This window comes from Astyanax mexicanus, chromosome 19, assembly GCF_023375975.1.
Source record: "Astyanax mexicanus isolate ESR-SI-001 chromosome 19, AstMex3_surface, whole genome shotgun sequence".
NCBI classification, from domain to species: domain Eukaryota; kingdom Metazoa; phylum Chordata; class Actinopteri; order Characiformes; family Acestrorhamphidae; genus Astyanax; species Astyanax mexicanus.
Genome location: NC_064426.1, coordinates 11,505,443 through 11,526,613, shown reverse-complemented (window position 1 = coordinate 11,526,613; position 21,171 = coordinate 11,505,443). Strand labels below are relative to the sequence as shown.

General features: G+C 36.9%; 1 protein-coding gene across 6 annotated transcripts in view; it reads right to left on the bottom strand.

Annotated features, from left to right (window-relative positions):
• LOC103028394 (glutamine-rich protein 2) overlaps positions 1-21,171 on the bottom strand; it is a 56,463-nt gene that overhangs the window by 29,986 nt on the left and 5,306 nt on the right. For 4 of the 6 annotated variants that reach the window (XM_049468037.1, XM_049468035.1, XM_049468032.1 and 1 more), the window contains exons 2-9: positions 9,097-9,201; positions 8,265-8,345; positions 7,966-8,079; positions 5,006-5,381; positions 3,740-3,825; positions 3,526-3,668; positions 2,708-2,813; positions 538-864 (exon numbers count right to left, since the gene is read on the bottom strand). In XM_049468037.1, coding sequence (XP_049323994.1) covers positions 538-864; positions 2,708-2,813; positions 3,526-3,668; positions 3,740-3,825; positions 5,006-5,381; positions 7,966-8,079; positions 8,265-8,345; positions 9,097-9,201 — 1,338 coding nt within the window. The remainder of the gene's footprint in view (positions 1-537; positions 865-2,707; positions 2,814-3,525; positions 3,669-3,739; positions 3,826-5,005; positions 5,382-7,965; positions 8,080-8,264; positions 8,346-9,096; positions 9,202-21,171) is intronic. The other 2 variants (XM_049468033.1, XM_049468036.1) reach the window with 2 other exon arrangements.

Sequence of the window (21,171 nt, the reverse complement as noted above, 5' to 3'; positions counted from 1 at the left end):
ATCTTTGTTGCAAGAGAATGTACAGCTGTGGAAAACACTAAGAGAACACTTCAGTTTCTGAATCAATTTCTTTGATTTTGATATATTTATAGGTATATGTTTGAGTAAAATGAACATTGTTGTTTTATTCTATAAACTATAGACATTTCTCCCAAATTCCAATTAAATATATTGTCATTTAGAGCATTTATTTGCAGAAAATGAGAAATGGCTAAAATAACAAAAAAGATGCAGAGCTTTCAGACCTCAAATAATGCATATTTATAAAGTTTTAAAAGTTTAGAAATCAATATTTGGTGGAATTTTTCACAGTTTTCATGCATCTTGGCATGTTCTCTTACACACTGCTTTGGGATAACTTTAGGCCAGTCTTGGTGCAGAAATTCAAGCAGTTCAGCTTGGTCTGATGGCTTGTGATCATCCATCTTCCTCTTGATTATATTCCAGAGGTTTTCAATTTGGTAATATTAAAGAAACTCATCATTTTTAAGTAATTTTTTTTCCAGAGCTGTATGTTTCAGAGTGACCTGTACTCACAGCATCAGTGCACTGTGCCATCCTGCTGCTAGCCTGCTGCTTCATGAAACCTCTGATCAGGTTGTGCAATGTCTCATAGTGCTGGAACAGCTGACTGACCTTTCTGCCCAAATCCACAGAGCATGGTCCAGCCTGACCTCCCTGACCTGACAGACCACCCTGACCTTCAGACTGACTCCTGCTCTGCCCCTGAACCTGAGCAGCAGCCTGTTCCTGAACACTCTGGTCTAGCTCAGCTGACTCGTGTTGAAGACTCCCCGGCACAACCGGCACAACAGCAGAGGGTGGTGACTTCACTTCCTCCAGTGTGGGCTGTGGGTGGTCCAACTACAAACACACATCAGGAACTTTCCCTCAATATATGAGCATTCAGAACAATAATAGGAAAACTGGGAATATGGCTTGGATTTGAAATCTCTATAGGATGGAACATATACTTCTCAAATTACCACACAGTAATAGTAACTATTACAATGATTCAGATCTGCACTACTTAGCTGCTAAATCTTCATGATAAAATATATACTAATACTGACCTTCTGCACACTGCCAGAAAAAAAGTTACTGTCTCCCACGGTGAGCACAATATGAATATACCCTCAGGTATACAAAATGCCATTGATTTTCAACATTCTGACTTATTAAAAAAAAAAAAAGTTTAAAGTTATTAGAATTTGCAGTTTTAGAGAAAAGACGTCCTATGCTGCACTCCACTGATCTCAGAAGTCAGATATCAGACTTAATAGGGATTGGTGATATGACCTAAAATAATATCACAATATTTCTGGGTAATTTTGCGTTTTGACAAAACACTTCATTTCAAGAATATACTACGCTAACAAATGTGATGTTATCATAAATGACTATATCAAATATTCTACATAACAGTTTAAAACATTAATTAGAAACATAAATATCTGGAAAAAACTACCTTTTTGTAAACTACAACAACTTTCCAAGACTTTTTGGATTTTGCATAGAATAAAAATTATGTAATATAATAAATATTTTAACATAGAAATGAAGTAATATGGCAAAAACCGAGCACAACACTAAAGTGCATATGTACTGCAAGCATAAAAACTGCAAGTGTAAACAAGTATACAAAAAATACTCTTTAAGCATAGCAGTACACACATTAGACTGCTTTCTACTAGAGGTGTGTCATATCGTATCTCATGCAATAATATTGCCAACATTTTTTAATATTGTGAACAATATTATACAATATATAATATTAATTTATATATTATAAATATTGTGCCATATCACCCACCCTAAATTATCACATCAGGGTACTACTACTTTACTGTTTTTAGCAAAAGAAAAATTCTCACTGTTCTCATTTCCCATTATATAGCTACTAGAGACAGATTATATCTGTCCAGTATCATTTATTTTACTTTAATTCTGGATATATGGAGATATATGAAGCACATTATTAAGAACATAACATTCTGGATCCTTTTTTTCTGTTACAAACTGGTAAAATGTTTTGTATTTTTTTAATATCTCAATAAGGGGTGTGTCATATCATATTGTGTGCAATAATAATAAATACATTGTTGCAGTAGTGTATTCTTGAAATATTTTTATTTTTTTATTTTTTTTTTATATTCACTGTTTTGTCATCTTGCCAAGATTATCGCTATCACAAAAAAATACCATGAAATATCATGATATTATTTTAGGGCCTTATCGCCCATTCCTAGTTTCTACTTAGAATGGCACTTTTATCCTCAAATGTATGTTTTGTTGTTGTTTCGAAAATTGTTAGAATATTATTGTGTACAGGAAGATAAAGCACAACTCTATCACGATGATCACACCCTAGTTACACATTCACACAAGTGCACACTATTTTAAAACTTTTCCAAAAAACTGTGGAAAGCTACTGTTCCTGTTGTTTTATGGCAAACACAACCAACTTTCTGAGTGGGATATCTGACTTTTGGGGGGGTTCTAGTTTAAATTTCCTACTTAAAACTCATTTTAATTTTAATACTAGTTAAATGGAATGCAGCATGAACCCAAAACTGAACTGCATGCAACATGCCCGCCCCCCCACCCCAAGTAAAAGTAATCAATCTCAATCTCTTGCTCTCTCTTTTCTCTCTCTCTCTCTCTCTCTCTCTCTCTCTCTCTCTCTCTTTCCATGTTATAATCTGACCTGATCCTGCTTTTGTTTATCTGTGCTCCTCTTCTGTGCCAGGTTCACTGCTGCTATATCTTGCTTTAGCTTTTGTACTTCTTCACCAAGCTTCTGCATAGCATTCCTAGAAAAATGGGTATTTGTGTGTGTGTTTAAAGACGAGTTCCGAAACAAGCAAAAAATTATGTTTAGCTAAATAGTTTGAATTAACCTTATTTTAGAAATCTTAAGCTACATTTGTTCATGCTAAACTAAAGAGGCAAACAGATTAAAAACAGTCTTGGTTCACTGACTACTTCTGGAGTGAATGATACATTAGATTGTTCATATGTTTAAGATGTAAACAGAGTAATCAATAATGGTTTGGTTTGGTGTGAAATGTCCAATCCTAGATGATCCTACTGTGTCAGAATTGTTCATGGGCTGGTGGTGAGAATCAGATAACTGTTCATTTAATGCCTCTGAAAGCTACCGTACACAAAACTCTTATACAATAATGGTGCACAAATAAACAAGCTGCAGATTGCTCTCCCATTGCTTATAATTGAGTTATAGACACTGCAACCCATAGTCCCAATCACTGCCATAGTAAATACAGTAAGTAATGTTCTAAACAATGCATCATTTCACACCCAACCACTAACTGTCAGATTAGAAATTCATACTACATTTTGATCACAGCTTTGCACATGCTCTTATTTTAACAAGAGCCTTAAACACTTCAGTTTTGATAACGTTCAAACTGGTGCAAAAAGAGTTGGACAGTAAGTCTGTAAAGAAAAAAAAAATTGAAGTAAGTGAAAGTGCTGCCCCTACTGGCTATTACTGGCATTTACCTGAAATAAAAAATCTGCAGATCCTGTGGTTGCTGCTGTGGTGCACTACTGCTGGACTCAGTTCCCTCTGTACGTAACTCTGAACTCTCTGACACACTCATCTCTCTCTCTGTGCCCATGATCAGACTCTCCATTTCAGTCACCTACAACAATACACTGTGACTATATGGTATGAGTGTGTGTGCAGAGGTGTTTGTTTGTGTTATCTTAATACCTTGTCTCTATCTGCTATTACAGTCTCCATCAGAGTGTTCAGATGATTCAGCTGCTCCTGTATATTTTCAGGCATGTCCCTTTCTCCTAGACACAAAAATACAAAAAAGAAAACTGTTTGGCCTACTGTTCATTATTACATTCAATCATGAATGGAGTCATTCAATCTCCTTTAAAGTGTTTTAAAGTAAATAGGGTGATATTTACACTGTTTCAAAAACCAAATGGTCAAACAGCCAAAGCCTGATAAGTTTTGTCTTTAACTGCTTATCACATACCAAATAAGCAAGCCACCTTGAGATGTCATTTCTTGTTTGTCTGACAGCTCGAGAGCAGAACTACAGACAAAACTGTCCAGCAATGGTTTAGAAAAGGGAAAATACACTCATCATTAAAAAAATTGTTACATCCAGAAGGAAGTGTTGGATTGCAGTGCTATTTGTAAAGAAGTTTACAAAAGTTTAAAAATACATACTTATATAAACTTATGTATTGTGTAATGTAACATTCCAGATGTCTTATTATGAAGTTGTAGAGGTTCCTACCGCTTTCCCATATTTTGCAGAAGGGGATGGTGTTGATAGAGTGTGCAGTTAGTATCCCACACATTTTTAATGGGGAATAAATCTGGCAAAGCAACTGACCATTGCATAGAATCTTCAAGGCTCTTGAGATGGCAACAGTATGTGAACAAGCAGTCTGATTTATACAGTGCATTTAGAAAAGGCAGGGTCAACAGTTTAGGACTGCATTAACGTGATCTGGCATCATACGAAATTGCACCACAAGATCACACTACGCTTTCTGGTCATGTTACAACAAACTGTTGATCTTCTCTGTGCCTCCACACACAGATCCATTGGTTATTTCCACCAAGACTAAAGTAGTACCGGTCACTGGTCACATTCTGCTTTTGTCTTGGTGGACAACCAATAAGTCTGCCTGTGGAGGGACTGCATATTTAAAAAAGTAATGATTGTTTGATGCTATATCAACTGTCCACTCCTACTGTGAAATCTGCAAGAACATTCAAACTCCTGTTATGGATTATTACAGGACACCAATAGCAACCTCAACTCTGCTGAGACATACATTACACATGCCAACACTACCTGTGTAGCTCAATAAATAAGACCAACAGTTGCCCATATCAGTGTGTATAATCATCTATTGTTTATGCTTCATTTGGCTATTTGATCCTTTTTCGTTATAAAGTTTTGCAACACATTATTTCATGTTTTTTATTCTGCCAGAGTGAGTGCATTACCCATATCACTGAGCAGTTCCCTGAGCTGCTGGACCTGCGCATGGTCTGCCTTGCCTCCCTCCAAGCACTTTACGCGGGCCTCCAAGCTCTCGTGCTTCTCCTGTAGACGACCCACGTTCCTCAGTGCCTCCAACGTCTCTGGGTAGTGTTGTGCCCCACTGCTTACCCGTGACAGCAAAGGAAGATCTCTTTCAGACACCAAGTCCAGAAGACCCTGCTGAGATGACGGGATGTGGGAGCTACCCAAGACTGGAGAAGCGGAGACAGCAGATTCAGACAACCCAGGCAGGCCAACAGCAGAAGAGTCCCTCCGGGTCAAAGCGATGTTCAAGGTTGGTCTTGACAGCCCAGTACCTGTGATGCTGTCCTTCAGTTCCTGTACATACAACAGTCATTCAATAATGGCCATGCATGCTTTCACTCTCTAACCTATCTATGCAGGAAAAGGAAGTATCCCACCCACCCAGCATACACACTTTTTGTCCTGCTTCCCTCAGGCAGGGGGCTGCAGAGCAAAACAACCAGACTGAGAAACAGCTTCATTCCAGAAGATGTAAGACTCCTAAACTCCACCTAGCCAACAAACTGCACTGTCACTTTACGAGGACAATTACACACTTAAACAAAACTGACACTTTACCTGCACCGAGACACTATCATGCTACTGCTATTCTCTCAAATTTATCCATGCTGCTATAGCGAATGTGCCTGATGCATTTGCATTTGTTTAATGTTGCTGCTATTTCCCTACTTCCCCTTTTATATTGTGTATTTATCTTGTTATCTTTTTCATTTATGTTAAAGTTTATTCTTATTTTATTTTACTCTATCTTATATAACAATTACCCTTTTGGGTGTAACCTGATCATGAAATTACAATTTCGTTCCACCTCTTGTACCACATGTGATGCGTATGACAATAAAGTACTGAAATATAGACTTCCTTCACATTTTAACACCCATCTCATAAGTTTTCAGAGGGGATACCATTCCAATACAAATACATTAACTTTACTTATCAATCAATACCTGGTACCACTCCGATACCCTTAATAAATAAATAAATGGAGACCTACAGAATCAGAACTGACTTAAACATGAGAAATTAACACAGCAGGACTTTGGCACTAAATTCAAATTCAAAATGAAGTAAACAAGATGAAGTAAGTAATCAACAGTCACAATGGGTATTCTAACTGTATTATGCAATGTATTATTGTACCATTAATTAATCCATCCAGTTTAACCTACTGTTTTATCACACTAAACTGTAACAAAAGCTTAATGCTATGCTAACTCCGCATTTTCATGAGTTATTATGTTGGAGAAGAAGTTTAGATTGCACTCTATTATTGAATCATTATGTAGTCATAATAAAGTCATTATTAAAGTCACACAATTAACCTGCACTGGCCCCAGTATTTATAGATTGGCCTGGGATATAAGGAAATAACTGTTACTGATGTACATATCTGATCTCAGAACATTAGTAATTTAGAAAATGCTAGATGTTTTAGAAACATTTGCTGATCAACTAAATGCCAAAAGCAACATGACATTTAATCATGTTGTCCTATATCTTCCTTTTATAACTACTATAATATGTCTCCAATAACCACACCTACAGTAAGATGTAATTAAGTTCATGATAGTGATAATATGATAGTATAACAAGTAGGAGAGAAATTCTAAAATATATCAATGTTTTAATTGTACATACAAAAGAAAAATGATAGGGATCCAGCGAATATCAAGCAACCAACCTTTTTGGCTGAAAGTGGCATAAAAGTAAAAAGTGTGAATAATTTATATAAGGGCTGTCAACGTTAAAGCATAATTTGAAATCAGTGACACGTTATTACTTTTTAATGCAAATTAATTAAGTTCAGCCATAATCTGCCCTGCCCTCTGCTGCTGGTCAACCTTACAACCAAGCTGAAATGTTTACATAATAGTAAAAAAGTTTCCTCTATTCAATTTATCATGCATTCTATTCTCATGTATTCCAGCGCCCCACGTTGGTTTTATCCCCCCTCAAACACACAAGTGTACACTAGTATTTTAATTTACACCACTAATATAAATGTAATTGCATTTTACATTTCTTACATTCATTTTTTTATTTACATTTAAATATCCACTATAAAAACGCGCATCTTAAGAAGATCAAGTGCAATTAATCACAGTTAATCACAGAATTTTGTTGTGAATAATTGCATTTTTTTTAAATACTGAACAGTGACCAGTTTAATTGAATTGCTTTTAAATATTTAAAAAATAAATATTTATATAAGAATTTCAATAAGAATAGCACTACTGAAATAAATGTTTGACTTAAAGCTCCACTAGGTAGGACTGATATTTTTTGTGCTCGAGGGCTCCCCCAACAGTTGTAGAGTGTAATAAATGTTTCAGGCGGATTAGTTTCTCTTTCTCATTTTCTGTCTTTCACAGACATATTTGGTCCCTTTTCAGGTCGCTATTCTCGCGAGCGTTGTTCGCGTCCGCCTCCGAAAACATACAGAGTCTGGTTTGAGCTCAGAGGAGCTCCGGCACAGACACGAGAGCACCACTATTCCTCCTATTACACCTCAATGCAGGGCTGCAGTGAGTTTCAAGCTGTAATTTTACTTCTTTAAAAAGATCAAAAATCAAGGAAATCCTACCTAGTGCTGCTTTAAGTAGCACAGCTAAAGTAAATAGATGAAACTGCAGTACTGAGATAAATTTATGACTAAAACTGCATTGCTTAAATTAGGGTTTCCTCGTTTGTGAGATTAAAAAGTTTCATTTCAAATTTAGTCTGTTTAATTCATACAGTGGTGAAAAAATTGCAAAATTAATGACAACCTGCGGAAAACAGGTTCAGTTTTGACAAAAAAAGTGCATCCCTAGAAAATGATATGGAAATCTCTGTCAAAGAATCTGAGTAGATGTGTAGTGCTACAGAACCAGCCTACCTTCATCGTCTTTTGTCTCTCACTGACAAGCGCTGCCTGCATTACTTCCCATGTCACACACTGGGTGAACTCGTCAGGTTCAGGAAAGAGTGTTACTTTTTCTTTTAGCTCATTCTGTACACAAAAAGAAAACAAGAGAAAGAAAGAGAGAGAGAGAGAGCAGATATAGAAATTTAAACATTATTTTTGGCATGGTAAACAATAGTAGGAGTTATTAATACCACTCACTTACAACCATCCAAACCAGAAAAGTCTTCTCATTAAACACATCACTTTCTATCACAAACAATTTAACTCACCGTGGCACTCTTCAGCTCTTCCACATGGTGGAGGCATTGCTCCACAGCAGCAAATTTATCAAACAGCTGCTCCATATTGATCTGTGTGTTAAACAGATTCAGCAAGTCACATTTCTTTAACATAGGCAGGATAAAATAGCTTAATAATAAATATGCTAATTTTAACTTGGACTGAAATATCAGAATGTGTTTATGAACTTGAATATTTTTGTTTTATACACTAATGCTGTGTTCCAGATGGTGGATGTCGCAGCAGGGAAAGACATCACACCAAAGTTCCAGTTCCATTAAAGTTTAATATTCAGATAAGTGTACAATATATCAAAACAAATGTAGCTATTTATGTTTTAGGCAATATAAACTGACACACTATGGAGTTTGTTTGTACATCTAAACTCTATGAAAACATCCCAAAAGTTGGACAGTATTGTGACTGATTTATTAAGCCACAAAAAGATAGAAGGGATAATAAACTGTAAAATACTGCTGTTTTTTACTACAGCTGGTGTGTGGAGCAGCCATCTTGGATTCTAAACTCGTGGTTGGTAAGGCTCTTTCAACTTTCTTTGTGTAAAAAACTGCTTCAAGTCAAACTGTGGCACACTGCTTGCTGCCCACCCATTAGCTTGCTAACTAGCAAGCTAGCAGTGCCCAGTAGTAAATTCACATCTAGAATAAAACAGTATAGTATTGCAAGTCAGGGCCATTCTCTTTTCCAAATTCTTCTAAGCTAAGAGAATACTAGACCAGACTTGATTAGAATTGTTTAACACAGGCTTGTTAAAAATGCTTAATAGAGGGATGAGGCAGAAAGATTATCTTTGTTCTTCACCTGATTGAACTGGATCTGTAGATTTTCAACTTCCTTCTTCAGACTGTCTCTTGATTTCTTTAGTTCCTTAATCTCCACCAGTAAGTCTTGGATCAGAGCCACACACTGAGGGACAGAGCAAGAGGCGTCTTAGACAATTGATTAGATTTCATTATAAACTTTCTCCCCTTAGAACACGTTTGGAACACCACCAATATATTTGTTCTTCCAACACTTTAAAAAGAGATAAAATGTTTTTAATGCATTGTCAACTAAATTAAGCTAATCCTTCCCCTTTTACAAGAAAGTAATATTCTATTCAATTCAAGAAATCCTCCTGCCCTCTGACCCTAATGGTCCACTACCAGGGCAACTAGAGGCTCAGAGAATGTCATCAGTCCTGGATCAAACATTACCCACAGTCCTCCCTCCCCGCAGCCTGTGTGCCTAACCTCTGTTCTTATTGGATGCCTTATCTCCCTCTTATTGATGTTTGGCTTCCCTGTGAGATCCGTTTGACTTGGCTGACAGTTAAATTTGTCTTGGGTTTTGGCTTATTAGATTCGTGGGATGAGTCGGGTGCCTGAACCAGAGGAAAGTGATGACAAAGGCATTCCTCTAACAGCTCTAAAACAACGCCCTGGCCTGCTACTGACATTAGTCACAGGCTTTCATTCACGTCCAACGTGTTCTCAATGCTCTGACGCACATTTACGCTTCATACCAACATACTTACACACACACAGTCATGCATGCCTGTGCAGATATCCATGACAATAAATAGCTTGGTTGTTAATGTACAACACTTACATTTAAAAAAAATACTGAAATGGTTGTTTGTTTTTTGTTCTTTGCAAATCAGAAGTTGAAACAGTATGCAAATTACAAATTTAAAAAGTCCAGTGTTTCTAAATGTCCTTTAATTTTTAATTGATTGCTGACAACCAAGGATATTCCATGTTTTATCTGCTCAGCTTTATTGCATTTTTTAATAAACATCAATTTCTTTATTTTAGGGCACTAGCAGACCACAGTGAGAGCTATTATTCATAAATGGAGAAAATATGGAACACTTGTGAACCTTTCCAGGAGAGGCCGGCCGACCAAAATTATTCCAAAAGGGCATGAACGACTCATCCAGGAGGTCACAAAAAAATCCAGAACCACAATTAAAGAACTGCAGGCCTCATGCCTCAGTTAAGGTCAGTGTTAATGATTTAATAAGAAGAAAGAGACTGGATAAAAATGGTCTCCATGGGAGAATACCCAAAACAAAAAAACACTGCTGACCAAAAAGAACACAATGGCCCGTCTCAAACATCTTGATGATCCCAGGACTTTGGGTAAATATTCTTTGGACTGACGGGGCATGGAAGGTGTGTGTCCTATTAAAGAGGTGATTAAACAAGCCCAGACGCTGTCCGAGGAGGTAATCTGCTCTGGCCCCATCCCAATGAGGCGTGGTGATGAAGCTTACAGCAGGCTTTCTTCGCTGAACCGCTGGATGTCCAAGTGGTGTGCAGAAAATCATGTGGGCTTTATAGATAACTGGCTACACTTTGAGGGCAAGCCTGGTCTTTTAGGTAGGGATGGTGTCCACCCCACGCGGGAGGGTGCTGCCTTACTTTCATGCAGCATAGCTCATAGTCTTTTAGCTAGTCGGCAGAGTAGTATTAGAAGCTGCTGACAATCCAGAGCCGGGACCAGGCCGCAGACAGAGAGGCTTAACCGACCGTCTGCGAGCTGCAAAGAGACGTTACCTAGATACCAATGTATTCAGACTGTGTCTGTCCCCAGAGTCAAACAAAAACATCAAAAAACTAAAACAGTAAATCTAAATAACTTAACTTATATTAAACAATCATATCCAGACTGTAGTACTAACACTTCAAGCCTAAACATGGGTTTACTTAATATTAGATCTCTAAATTCAAAAGCAGTTCTAGTGAATGAAATGATAACTGATCAGAAATTCGATATTCTGTGTCTGACAGAAACCTGGATTAGGCCAAATGAATATGTAGCATTAAATGAAGCCACCCCTACAGGCTATAATTATATACACAATCCGAGATTGTCCGGTAGAGGAGGTGGGGTCTGCATATTTTTCCAAAGTACCTTAGTTAGCAATCAGAAACACTATGATAATTTTACTTCTTTTGAGCTTCTTTACACCAGTATAATTAATCCAGTTACAAAAAAGAATGCATTTTCTTTAATTAACATCTACAGACCACCAGGGCCCTATTTAGAATTTTTAAAAGAATTTAGTGATTTTGTCACAGACTTAGCAGTAAGTAATGATAAAGTGATTATAGTTGGAGACTTCAACATTCATTTCGAAAAATTGGATGATCCATTAAAAAAGGCATTCACATCGATTTTAGACTCAGTTGGTATTATTCAAAATATAACAGGACCTACTCATTACTGTAATCATACTCTGGATTTAGTTTTGACCCTGGGTGTGAGCATAGATAACCCGAATATTCGTTCTCAAACCTCCGCTCATCATTACCTTATTTCATTTAAATTACATCTCAGTCATAATATATGTACATCCCCTAGCTACTCTGTAAAACGTTCAATTACGCCTTTTACAGCCCAACAATTTACAGATAAGCTTCCAGACTTATCAACTCTAATATATTCTCCTATAGACCCAGTAGAACTAGACAAACTAACCGAAGGTTTAGAAAATACCTTTCGCTCTACCTTAGATGTTGTAGCACCCCTTAAACACAAAATAGAGAGACAGAAAAAGCTCAAACCGTGGTACAATGATCAAACTCGTACCTTAACGCAGTTAGTACGAAATTTAGAGCGTAAATATCGATCAACTAAACTGGAAGTGTTTCACTCTGCGTGGAAAGACAGTCTTGTTAAATATAGAAAATAACTAAATAAAGCCCGCTCAGCGTATCTGGCCTCACAGATCGAGATAAATAAAAATAATCCTAGAGCTCTCTTTAGTGTTATTTCCAAATTAACTAAAAACCAGGCAGGTACTGAACCTCAGATTCCAGCCATTCACACCAGCAACGATTTTATAGACTTCTTCAATAGTAAAATTGAAAACATTCGGGATAAAATTAAACAGATAAATATTACATCCTCTCTGTCATCTGGTCTGGCTGATCTAGAACAAAACCCTGTTACTGAAGTTAGGTTGGAAGTCTTTAACCCACTTCCACAGCTAGAACTAGAGAAAATTATCTCCTCTTCAAACAGCACAACCTGCACAATTGATGCTGTTCCCACAAAATTACTAAAACAGGTACTGCCAGATATAATTAAACCTCTGTTAATGATAGTAAACTCATCGCTCACCCTGGGCCATGTACCCAAAGCCTTTAAAACAGTTGAAATTAAACCTCTGATCAAGAAACCAAATCTTGATCCTACTGTACTGTCTAACTATAGACCTATTTCAAACTTACCCTTTATTTCTAAGATTTTAGAAAAAGCTGTAGCCCAACAACTTTGCTCTTACCTGCAAAGAAACCAGATCTATGAAAATTTTCAATCTGGATTTAGGCCTTATCATAGCACTGAGACAGCTTTAGTTAGAATAACAAACGATCTACTTATAGCCGCCGACCAAGGCTGTGTTTCCCTACTGGTACTTCTCGATCTGAGCGCAGCCTTTGATACAATAGATCATACTATCCTTTTAGAAAGACTACAGAACATGGTCGGTGTAACCGGAACTGCCTTAGCATGGTTTAAATCGTACTTAACCGATCGCTATCAGTTTGTGAGGTTAAATTATATGCCTTCCAGTTATACCAAGGTAAGATATGGAATTCCACAAGGCTCTATATTAGGACCGTTATTATTTACATTATATATGCTCCCACTGGGCAAAGTTATTAGAAAACATGATGTGAATTTTCATTGTTATGCGGATGACACGCAGCTCTTCATATCAGCCAAACCTGATGACAGAGTGAGATTAAAGAAAATCGAGGATTGTGTAGAAGATGTAAAATCATGGATGTCGCACAACTTCCTCCTATTAAATAGTGATAAAACAGAAGTTCTCCTATTAGGCCCCAAAGCTGCTAGAAATAAATTATCAGACTTAATGCTAAATCTGGCTGACTTCTCAGCCACCCCTGGTTCAGCAGCTAAAAACCTTGGAGTTATCATAGATTCAGATCTAGCATTCGATAAACACATATCTAATGTTACTAGAACAGCTTTTCTACACCTCCGTAATATTGCCAAGCTAAGAAATGCCCTATCACTGCATGACGCAGAAAAACTAGTCCATGCCTTTATTACCTCAAGGCTAGATTATTGTAATGCGCTACTGTCTGGATGTTCCGGCAGTAACTTAAATAAACTTCAGCTAGTTCAAAATGCTGCAGCCAGGGTCCTTACTAAAACGAGAAAATTTGACCATATTAGTCCAGTACTATCAGCACTGCACTGGCTTCCAGTCAAATTCCGCATAGACTATAAAATTCTCCTGTTAACGTTTAAAGCCCTACACGGGCTCGCTCCTGAGTATTTACAAGACCTCATCTCCTATTATGAACCACCGCGATTACTTAGATCTCAGGGAGCTGGTTTATTAGTAGTTCCTAAAATTCAGAGATACCCTGGTGTGGAGTACCAGACAACTGTCACTTACATAGAGTCAATAATTCCAACACGTACTGTGACATAATAAAGCAGAGCACGAACCTCTCCCTTCAGGAACTACACTATATAGAACATTTCCAACATGATAACGACACCAAACACAACTCCAAGATAAAACTGCCTTGCTAAAGGAAGCTGAAGGTAAAAGTGATAGTATGTGTACAGATGATGTTGGGTTTTCCACAAGAAAATAGTAAATTACATGCCCAATAGGGTGAACGCAGTGCTATATAATAATGGTGTCACACAAATTTTTACACAATTTGAAAATGTTAACTGTGAGGTCTACTTATACGTGTTGTCAACTATTTACACATTAATGGCTTTGGGTTGCATAATAATTAGAAGACAGTAAATCTACACTGCTGTACATTGACTACTCTAAATTATATCCAAGTTTAATTTCTATAGTGTTGTTCTATTAAAAGATAAAAATACAATATTTGTAGAAATGTGAGGGGTGTACTTACTTTTATTGATCAAAATTAAAGTAAACATTGAAATAAAGATATCTTAAAAGTATTGAACTTTTAGTAGACTCTGTCCAGCTGCAGAAGTAATAAGGTTTTATCTGAGTGTACAGTCACTACTCCGTCCTTTCCCCTTGCGTTTCTGTCCCCAGTAGTGTATTTATAATCAACACTGTCAATTATTTTTAACTGTCGATGTATATTTCACAATAACAAAATGTATCAAGATAAAATAAAATATTATCACAAGAATTTTCAAACATTTTGTCCAGTCAAAATGTTTGAATATTCTTAATAATTAAACGTTCTTTGGGTTTTAAAAGAAATAAATTACATTAAAATGCTATTGTACTTTCATTGTATCAGTGGCATAACATGGGTGCTCAAATAACAATAATATTGTTTAATGCAATTATTCTTGGAACAATATATTATCCAAATAAAATTTGGACAATAGTTTGCAAAATTGAATAAGATACTAATAATTTGTAAATTATTTGTAGTATACTAACAATATACTATCCAATAATACACAAACACTATGTACTAGACCCCCAGTGGTGTTTCACTAATGAAGCATGTGGCTGATCAGGCAATGTTTTACTGTGTCACACATACTCTCCCTGGGCAACAGCCACCATACATCATGTAAGTGTGTCAGTGTACACCTAAGCTGCATGACGGCCTCTATCAGCCAGACCATGTTAAACTCCTCCCACTAAGTGTTTTCACTGGTGGCAAAACAAAATCTGTCATTAGTTTAAATTAACTGAAATTAACACTAGTCTAAAAATTATTTAGTACAAAAACTAAGTGGTACTAGTACAAAGCTAGTTTAGAAGAGAAAATGCAGTGATTTCCAGTACAGAATCATAACTGTTTTGAAAGCGGTGCTACCAGAGGGCCAGAAGATCCCCAGCATCTACAACTGACTGTAGGGTTGGTTCCTTACACACAGCTATTTTTTGAAATTCTTTGATCCTTTTGATGATATAATGTTGTGTATGTGGTGGAATATGCAAAAGTTATTCAGCACAATACAATGTTACACTGATGAATGTTTTCTGAAATTGTTCGAGATTTAGACAGAACCTTTGCTGTAGAATATTTGCTTCTGAGAGACTCTCCAAAATTCACCTTACTCACATTTTTTATAAGTACTACATACTTTTACAGCATTTGTTGACATGTTCCAACCTTTTTCGGAATGTGTTGCAGGTCTGAAATTCAGGAATGGATGTGTATTAATAAATAAAATAAAGTTGAGCAGACAAAACATGAAATATCTTGGTTAGAGGTTGTATATTATCATAGCTCAAGCTCTGCTTCTGGACTCTATTAGTTTTGCACGGACTATCTCCCTAGACACAGAGGAAGATGGGCATGAACCCTGAAACATACGGTACCTGTCAAAAATTTGGATACTGAATTTTTAACATCATAAATTTAATACTGAAGACATTAAAGCTATAGAGCAACACATGTTAAATTGTTATGCAAACAACAGAATATGTTTTATACTTTTGATTCTTCTAAGCAGAACTTTTATCTTTGAGGACAGATCTGCACACACTTGGTATTTTAATCTCAGTGTCTTCATGAGGGGGAGTCACCTGAAGCATCTTGAATTAGTTTCTGGAGGTGCTGAACAATAGCTGCTGATTATCCTTCACACTTTGAAGCTCTAGCTCCTCCCAAATCACCATCTTAGTTCATTAGGTTTAGATCAGGGGAGTGTGGAGGACAAACTATTTTTTGTTTAATACATAATTCAATATTTATCCCTTAATTGTTTTGTGTCTTTAATATGAATCTACAATATAGAAAATACATTAAATAAAAATAATAAACACTGCATTAGAAAGAGGGTCCAAACTTTTAACTTGTACTGTGTACTGTAAACTTGGTGTAGTCATTTCACTTTCAGTCATTTCGCTGGTTTTAGTTAATTTACAGACGGAGGAGTGAAGTAACGTGGTCTTATTACATGATCTTATAAATCTGTTTGGCTTATTTTAAAGTTTATATGGGCTTAAAAACACACAGACTGCATGTGTGTAGACAACAGTGTGTTTATTCATACTGTTGCTGATACAATGTCATCTGAAAGTAACTGGAGAAGTGTGCACACTGCCAACTCATTACGTCATCTGAAAGATCAAACTGGCTATCATTATGCTGAGTGAGGTGATGAAAAAGACAGCCAATAATGCTTTCTGTGATATGGATGTGGATGGCTACCATGGGTTACTCTGGATCATACCATCATTTTACCAATGAAAGGGGTACATGACCAGGAAGCTCTCAAAAAAACTAAAATTGTTGCAAAAATAGTTGCACTCAGAAGGAAGTGTCACATTGCAATGCTATTTGGAAGAAAATTACCAAGAACAATACTTTATAAAATATTTAGACATGAGCAACACTTGGTTTTATATTTTGAGTTAAACCTGCAGATGTAGTGTGTAATGTATGTGTAATGCAACATGGCAGACATCTGAACATGGAGCTGTAGAGGTTCTTAATGGCATCCTGTGTTAATTCATCCCATTCAGCAGTTCCTGCATATTTTGCTTTAGGAATGGTGTGTTAATAGCTTTCTCCACATTGTTAATCAGGAATAGATCTGGCAGTGCAGAAAGACATGGCTCAACATCTGTGTCTTTAAGGCAAACTCTTAAGACTTTAAGGCAGCAATATGCGGACAAGCATTGTCTTGTAGAAATAGCATATCAGTTTGTCTGCTCGATGCAGAACCTCATTAATGTAACACTGTCAAAGGGCCTGTAATGAAGACCAAAGATGATATTGCATCACACACAATTGACACTCCATGACAGTCCATGACATGACTACCTACCCAGTTTAACTCCTGTTGGTTAATTCCTTCTGAGTGCAACTATGTCTTGACAATGATTGGAACTTTATCAAAACCAGAGACCATAGATCATTTTCATTCCACTGAATATGATACATGTAAAGCTAGTAGGCCTGTAGACTTAGAGTAATATCTCTAAGAAAAACAAATTGGTCCATGGCCTTGGGTAGCCCTCTTCAATTCCATGGTTCATACAGCCAGGGTCACCCAGGGCCAGCAGTCAAAAGCCACTGATGACTCCAACACCCAAAGGGGGCTTTAATGATTCAGAGGGCCTGTAGCTAGACCTCTTTGTGCTCTCGTGGACTGCAGCTCGCTTAAGCTAAAAGCTATTCTCCGTATGACACCGAGCTCGGCGGGGGGGTTAATTACTGCAGGGTCATCAGAGGGAGATGGAAACAGAAGGTACGGGAGGTATGATCTCATCAGAGCATATCTTCGCAGACAAGTCTGGGCATTACCAGGCTTTTGGCTAGAGTTCTATAGCTCTTGGGATATGTGAGATGTATCATCCATCTGGATCCATCTATTTATCATGTCATCTGAAAAGCAGATATATTAAATAATAGCACCTTTACTGCTGGAGACCACATAGTGGTGGTTCTGCACAATGTATAAAAAGTTTGATACATGTGCATTTCCATAATTTAGTTAACAATTAAATAATATATTATTCTGCTTTAACATCTTAAGAATTTTAACTAAAAGTCTAATGTAAAAAAAATATATAAGCTGTTAATTAAGCAGTAATCATTTTACATTCCTGCAAACGCTGTGTTTACTGAAGGCATTACTGCACTTGGTATTGGTTTATGCGGTCACTGCTGGATACTGTTTAAGGTGCGTTGAGGACCTCAGTGAAGCTGGCCCCTCATATCATTAGAAATGAAATAAAAATATTTCCATTGGTTAGTGCTACGTTTGTGCTGGTTTGTGCAGCAAAAATGAACGTTTGTGCTGTTATCGTTTTTGAGATATTAAACATTTAATTTTCTCACCTGTTATGTAACCCAGCCCCTCATTTGTGGCCAAATCGCACCAAAGTGGTCTCATTGGTTAGTGCTACGTTTGTGCTGGTTTGTGCAGCAAAAATTAACGTTTGTGCTGTTATCATTATTGAGATATTAAACATTATATTTATTACCTGTTATGTAACCCAGCCCCTCATTTGTGGCCAACTCGCACCAAAGTGGTCTCATTGGTTAGTGCTACATTTGTGCTGGTTTGTGCAGCAAAAAATTAACATTTGTGTTGTTATCATCATTGAGATAATAAACATTGTTATTGAAATATCGTTATTGAAATATTTAACATAATAGGTCTTACCTGTTATGTAACACAGCCCCTCATCTGTGGCTAAATTGCACCAAAGTGGTCTCATTGGTTAGTGCTACGTTTGTGCTGGTTTGTGCAGCAAAAAATAGTGTTTGTGCTGTTATCATTATTGATTTATTACGAAAAAAATATTGAATACGTGTGAAGCTGGCCCCTCATATAATCAGAAATGGAATAAAAATATTTCCATTGGTTAGTGCTACGTTTGTGCTGGTTTGTGCAGCAAAAATTAGCGTTTGTGCTGTTAGCATTTTTGAGATATTAAACATTATATTTACTGTTTTTGAGATATTAAACATTTAATTTCTTACCAGTTATGTAACACAGCCCCTTATTTGTGGCTAAATCACACCAAAGTGGTCTCATTGGTTAGTGCTACGTTTGGGCTGGTTTGTGCAGTAAAAATTAACGTTTGTGCTGTTATCGTTATTGAGATATTAAATATTATATTTACTGTTATCGTTATTGAAATATTTAACTATTTAATTTATTACCTTTTATGTAACACAGCCCCTCATCTAAAGCCAGATTTCATCAAAGTGGTGTTGTGTTTCTACTGCTGTGTTTGTGCTGGTTTGTGCTATTAGAATAAATATTTGTGCAATTTAGTTATTAGAGTTATTGGATAAAAAAAATATTTAATGGGTGGCATTACCCAGCCCCCCAATAAAGCCCATAATTTAAGTGTTGTTAAGAATTAACAAAATTTTGGCATATGAACCACGCCTCAATTTCCCGAACTCCTCCCCCTGGTCCTATATATATATATATACCTTCCAGGTGCTCACCTACGTGATTTCGACCTCGCACCCGCCTCCACCCAATCATCCCCACCCTCATCTTCACCCTCATCTTCATCACTCATCTTCATTACTCCTAGCCGCGGGGGGGACCTGGCTTGAGAACAGTCTCAAGCTGTTCTGAACTGTACCCCAAGCAACATCATCACAGTTCCCCTCCCCGCATCGCGTAGGCGGGGTTCATTATAGCAAACTACTATCTTAATAAGGCAAATTCTGGAAAGAGTAATGTGAACATTAACCAAAAATAAGAACTTTTACATTTTACACTGTAAATTAAAAATTGTTTTTGCCTGGTGACAGTCTGTTGTTGGGGTAATGTCAACAGTTATTTTTGCATTTTTATTAAATAAACCATTCTAAAGGGAATGTACATTATATGGGTGAGGTCAGTATAATAGGTAAAGTGCACAGGCTTTATTGTGCATATATTTATTTATTGTGTGTGTGTAAAATATTTTAAAAATATTTTTATATGTTTTTGCTGCACAAACCAGCACAAACGTAGCACTAACCAATGAGACCACTTTGGTACAATTTAGCCACAGATGAGGGGCTGTGTTACATAACAGGTAAGACCTATTATGTTAAATATTTCAATAACGATAACAGTAAATATAATGTTTAATATCTCAATAATGATAACAGCACAAACGTTAATTTTTGCTGCACAAACCAGCACAAACGTAGCACTAACCAATGGAAATATTTTTATTCCATTTCTGATTATATGAGGGGCCAGCTTCACACCTATTCAATATTTTTTTCCTAATAAATCAATAATGATAACAGCACAAACACTAATTTTTGCTGCACAAACCAGCACAAACGTAGCACTAACCAATTAGACCACTTTGGTGCAATTTAGCCACAGATGAGGGGCTGGGTTACATAACAGGGAAGACCTATTATGTTAAATATTTCAATAACGATGACAGTAAATGATGTTTAATATCTCAATAAAGATAACAGCACAAACACTAATTTTTGCTGCACAAACCAGCACAAACGTAGCACTAACCAATGAGACCACTTTGGTGCGATTTGGCCACAAATGAGGGGCTGGGTTACATAACAGGTAGTAAATATAATGTTTAATATTTCAAAAACGATAACAGCACAAACGTTAATTTTTGCTGCACAAACCAGCACAAACGTAGCACTAACCAATGAGACCACTTTGGTGCGATTTGGCCACAAATGAGGGGCTGGGTTACATAACAGGTAGTAAATATAATGTTTAATATTTCAAAAACGATAACAGCACAAACGTTAATTTTTGCTGCACAAACCAGCACAAACGTAGCACTAACCAATGGAAATATTTTTATTTCATTTCTAATAATATGAGGGGCCAGCTTCACTGAGGTGCATTGAGGTGTCTGCCTGAATGGTTTTATTTGAACCAGTGCAAATAAGATGTGCTATAATGTCTGCTCTTAACAATCACACAATCACAATACAGCAAAATGTACATACTCATTAACTGAGTAGAATTTTAAAGTGTTTCTCATTACAAAAGACGCCAGGGGTATATGGGTGTGGGTAATGGCGCCTTACTGGAAAGACAGGCAGAGAGAGGAGTCATTTGGTCATTTGAGAATGCAGCTCAGTGTCAGCTCCTCATTGTTCACGAGTCTTTCATCAAGCACCTCTCTGCCGCTGAAACATCTGACCCCATGACAGCCCCCCAGCTGAGGGCCACATAACAGAATTCTGTGTGTGTGTGACATAGAGAGAGGTTTTGTGTGTGTGTGGTAGGTGAAGGAGGTTATGCTGTACTTACGCACCAAGCTACAGGTTCAAATATCCATACAGTAAAACGTAAAACTTCTGGCTGGTGTTAGAGTCCTGTCATATCTATTATGCTCAGGCTAATGGAACAAGTGTCCGAGCCCAATGTCCTATGACAGAAAACCTTGCCCTGAGACTACACTCAGGCAAGTGAATGCAGCTTAAAGCC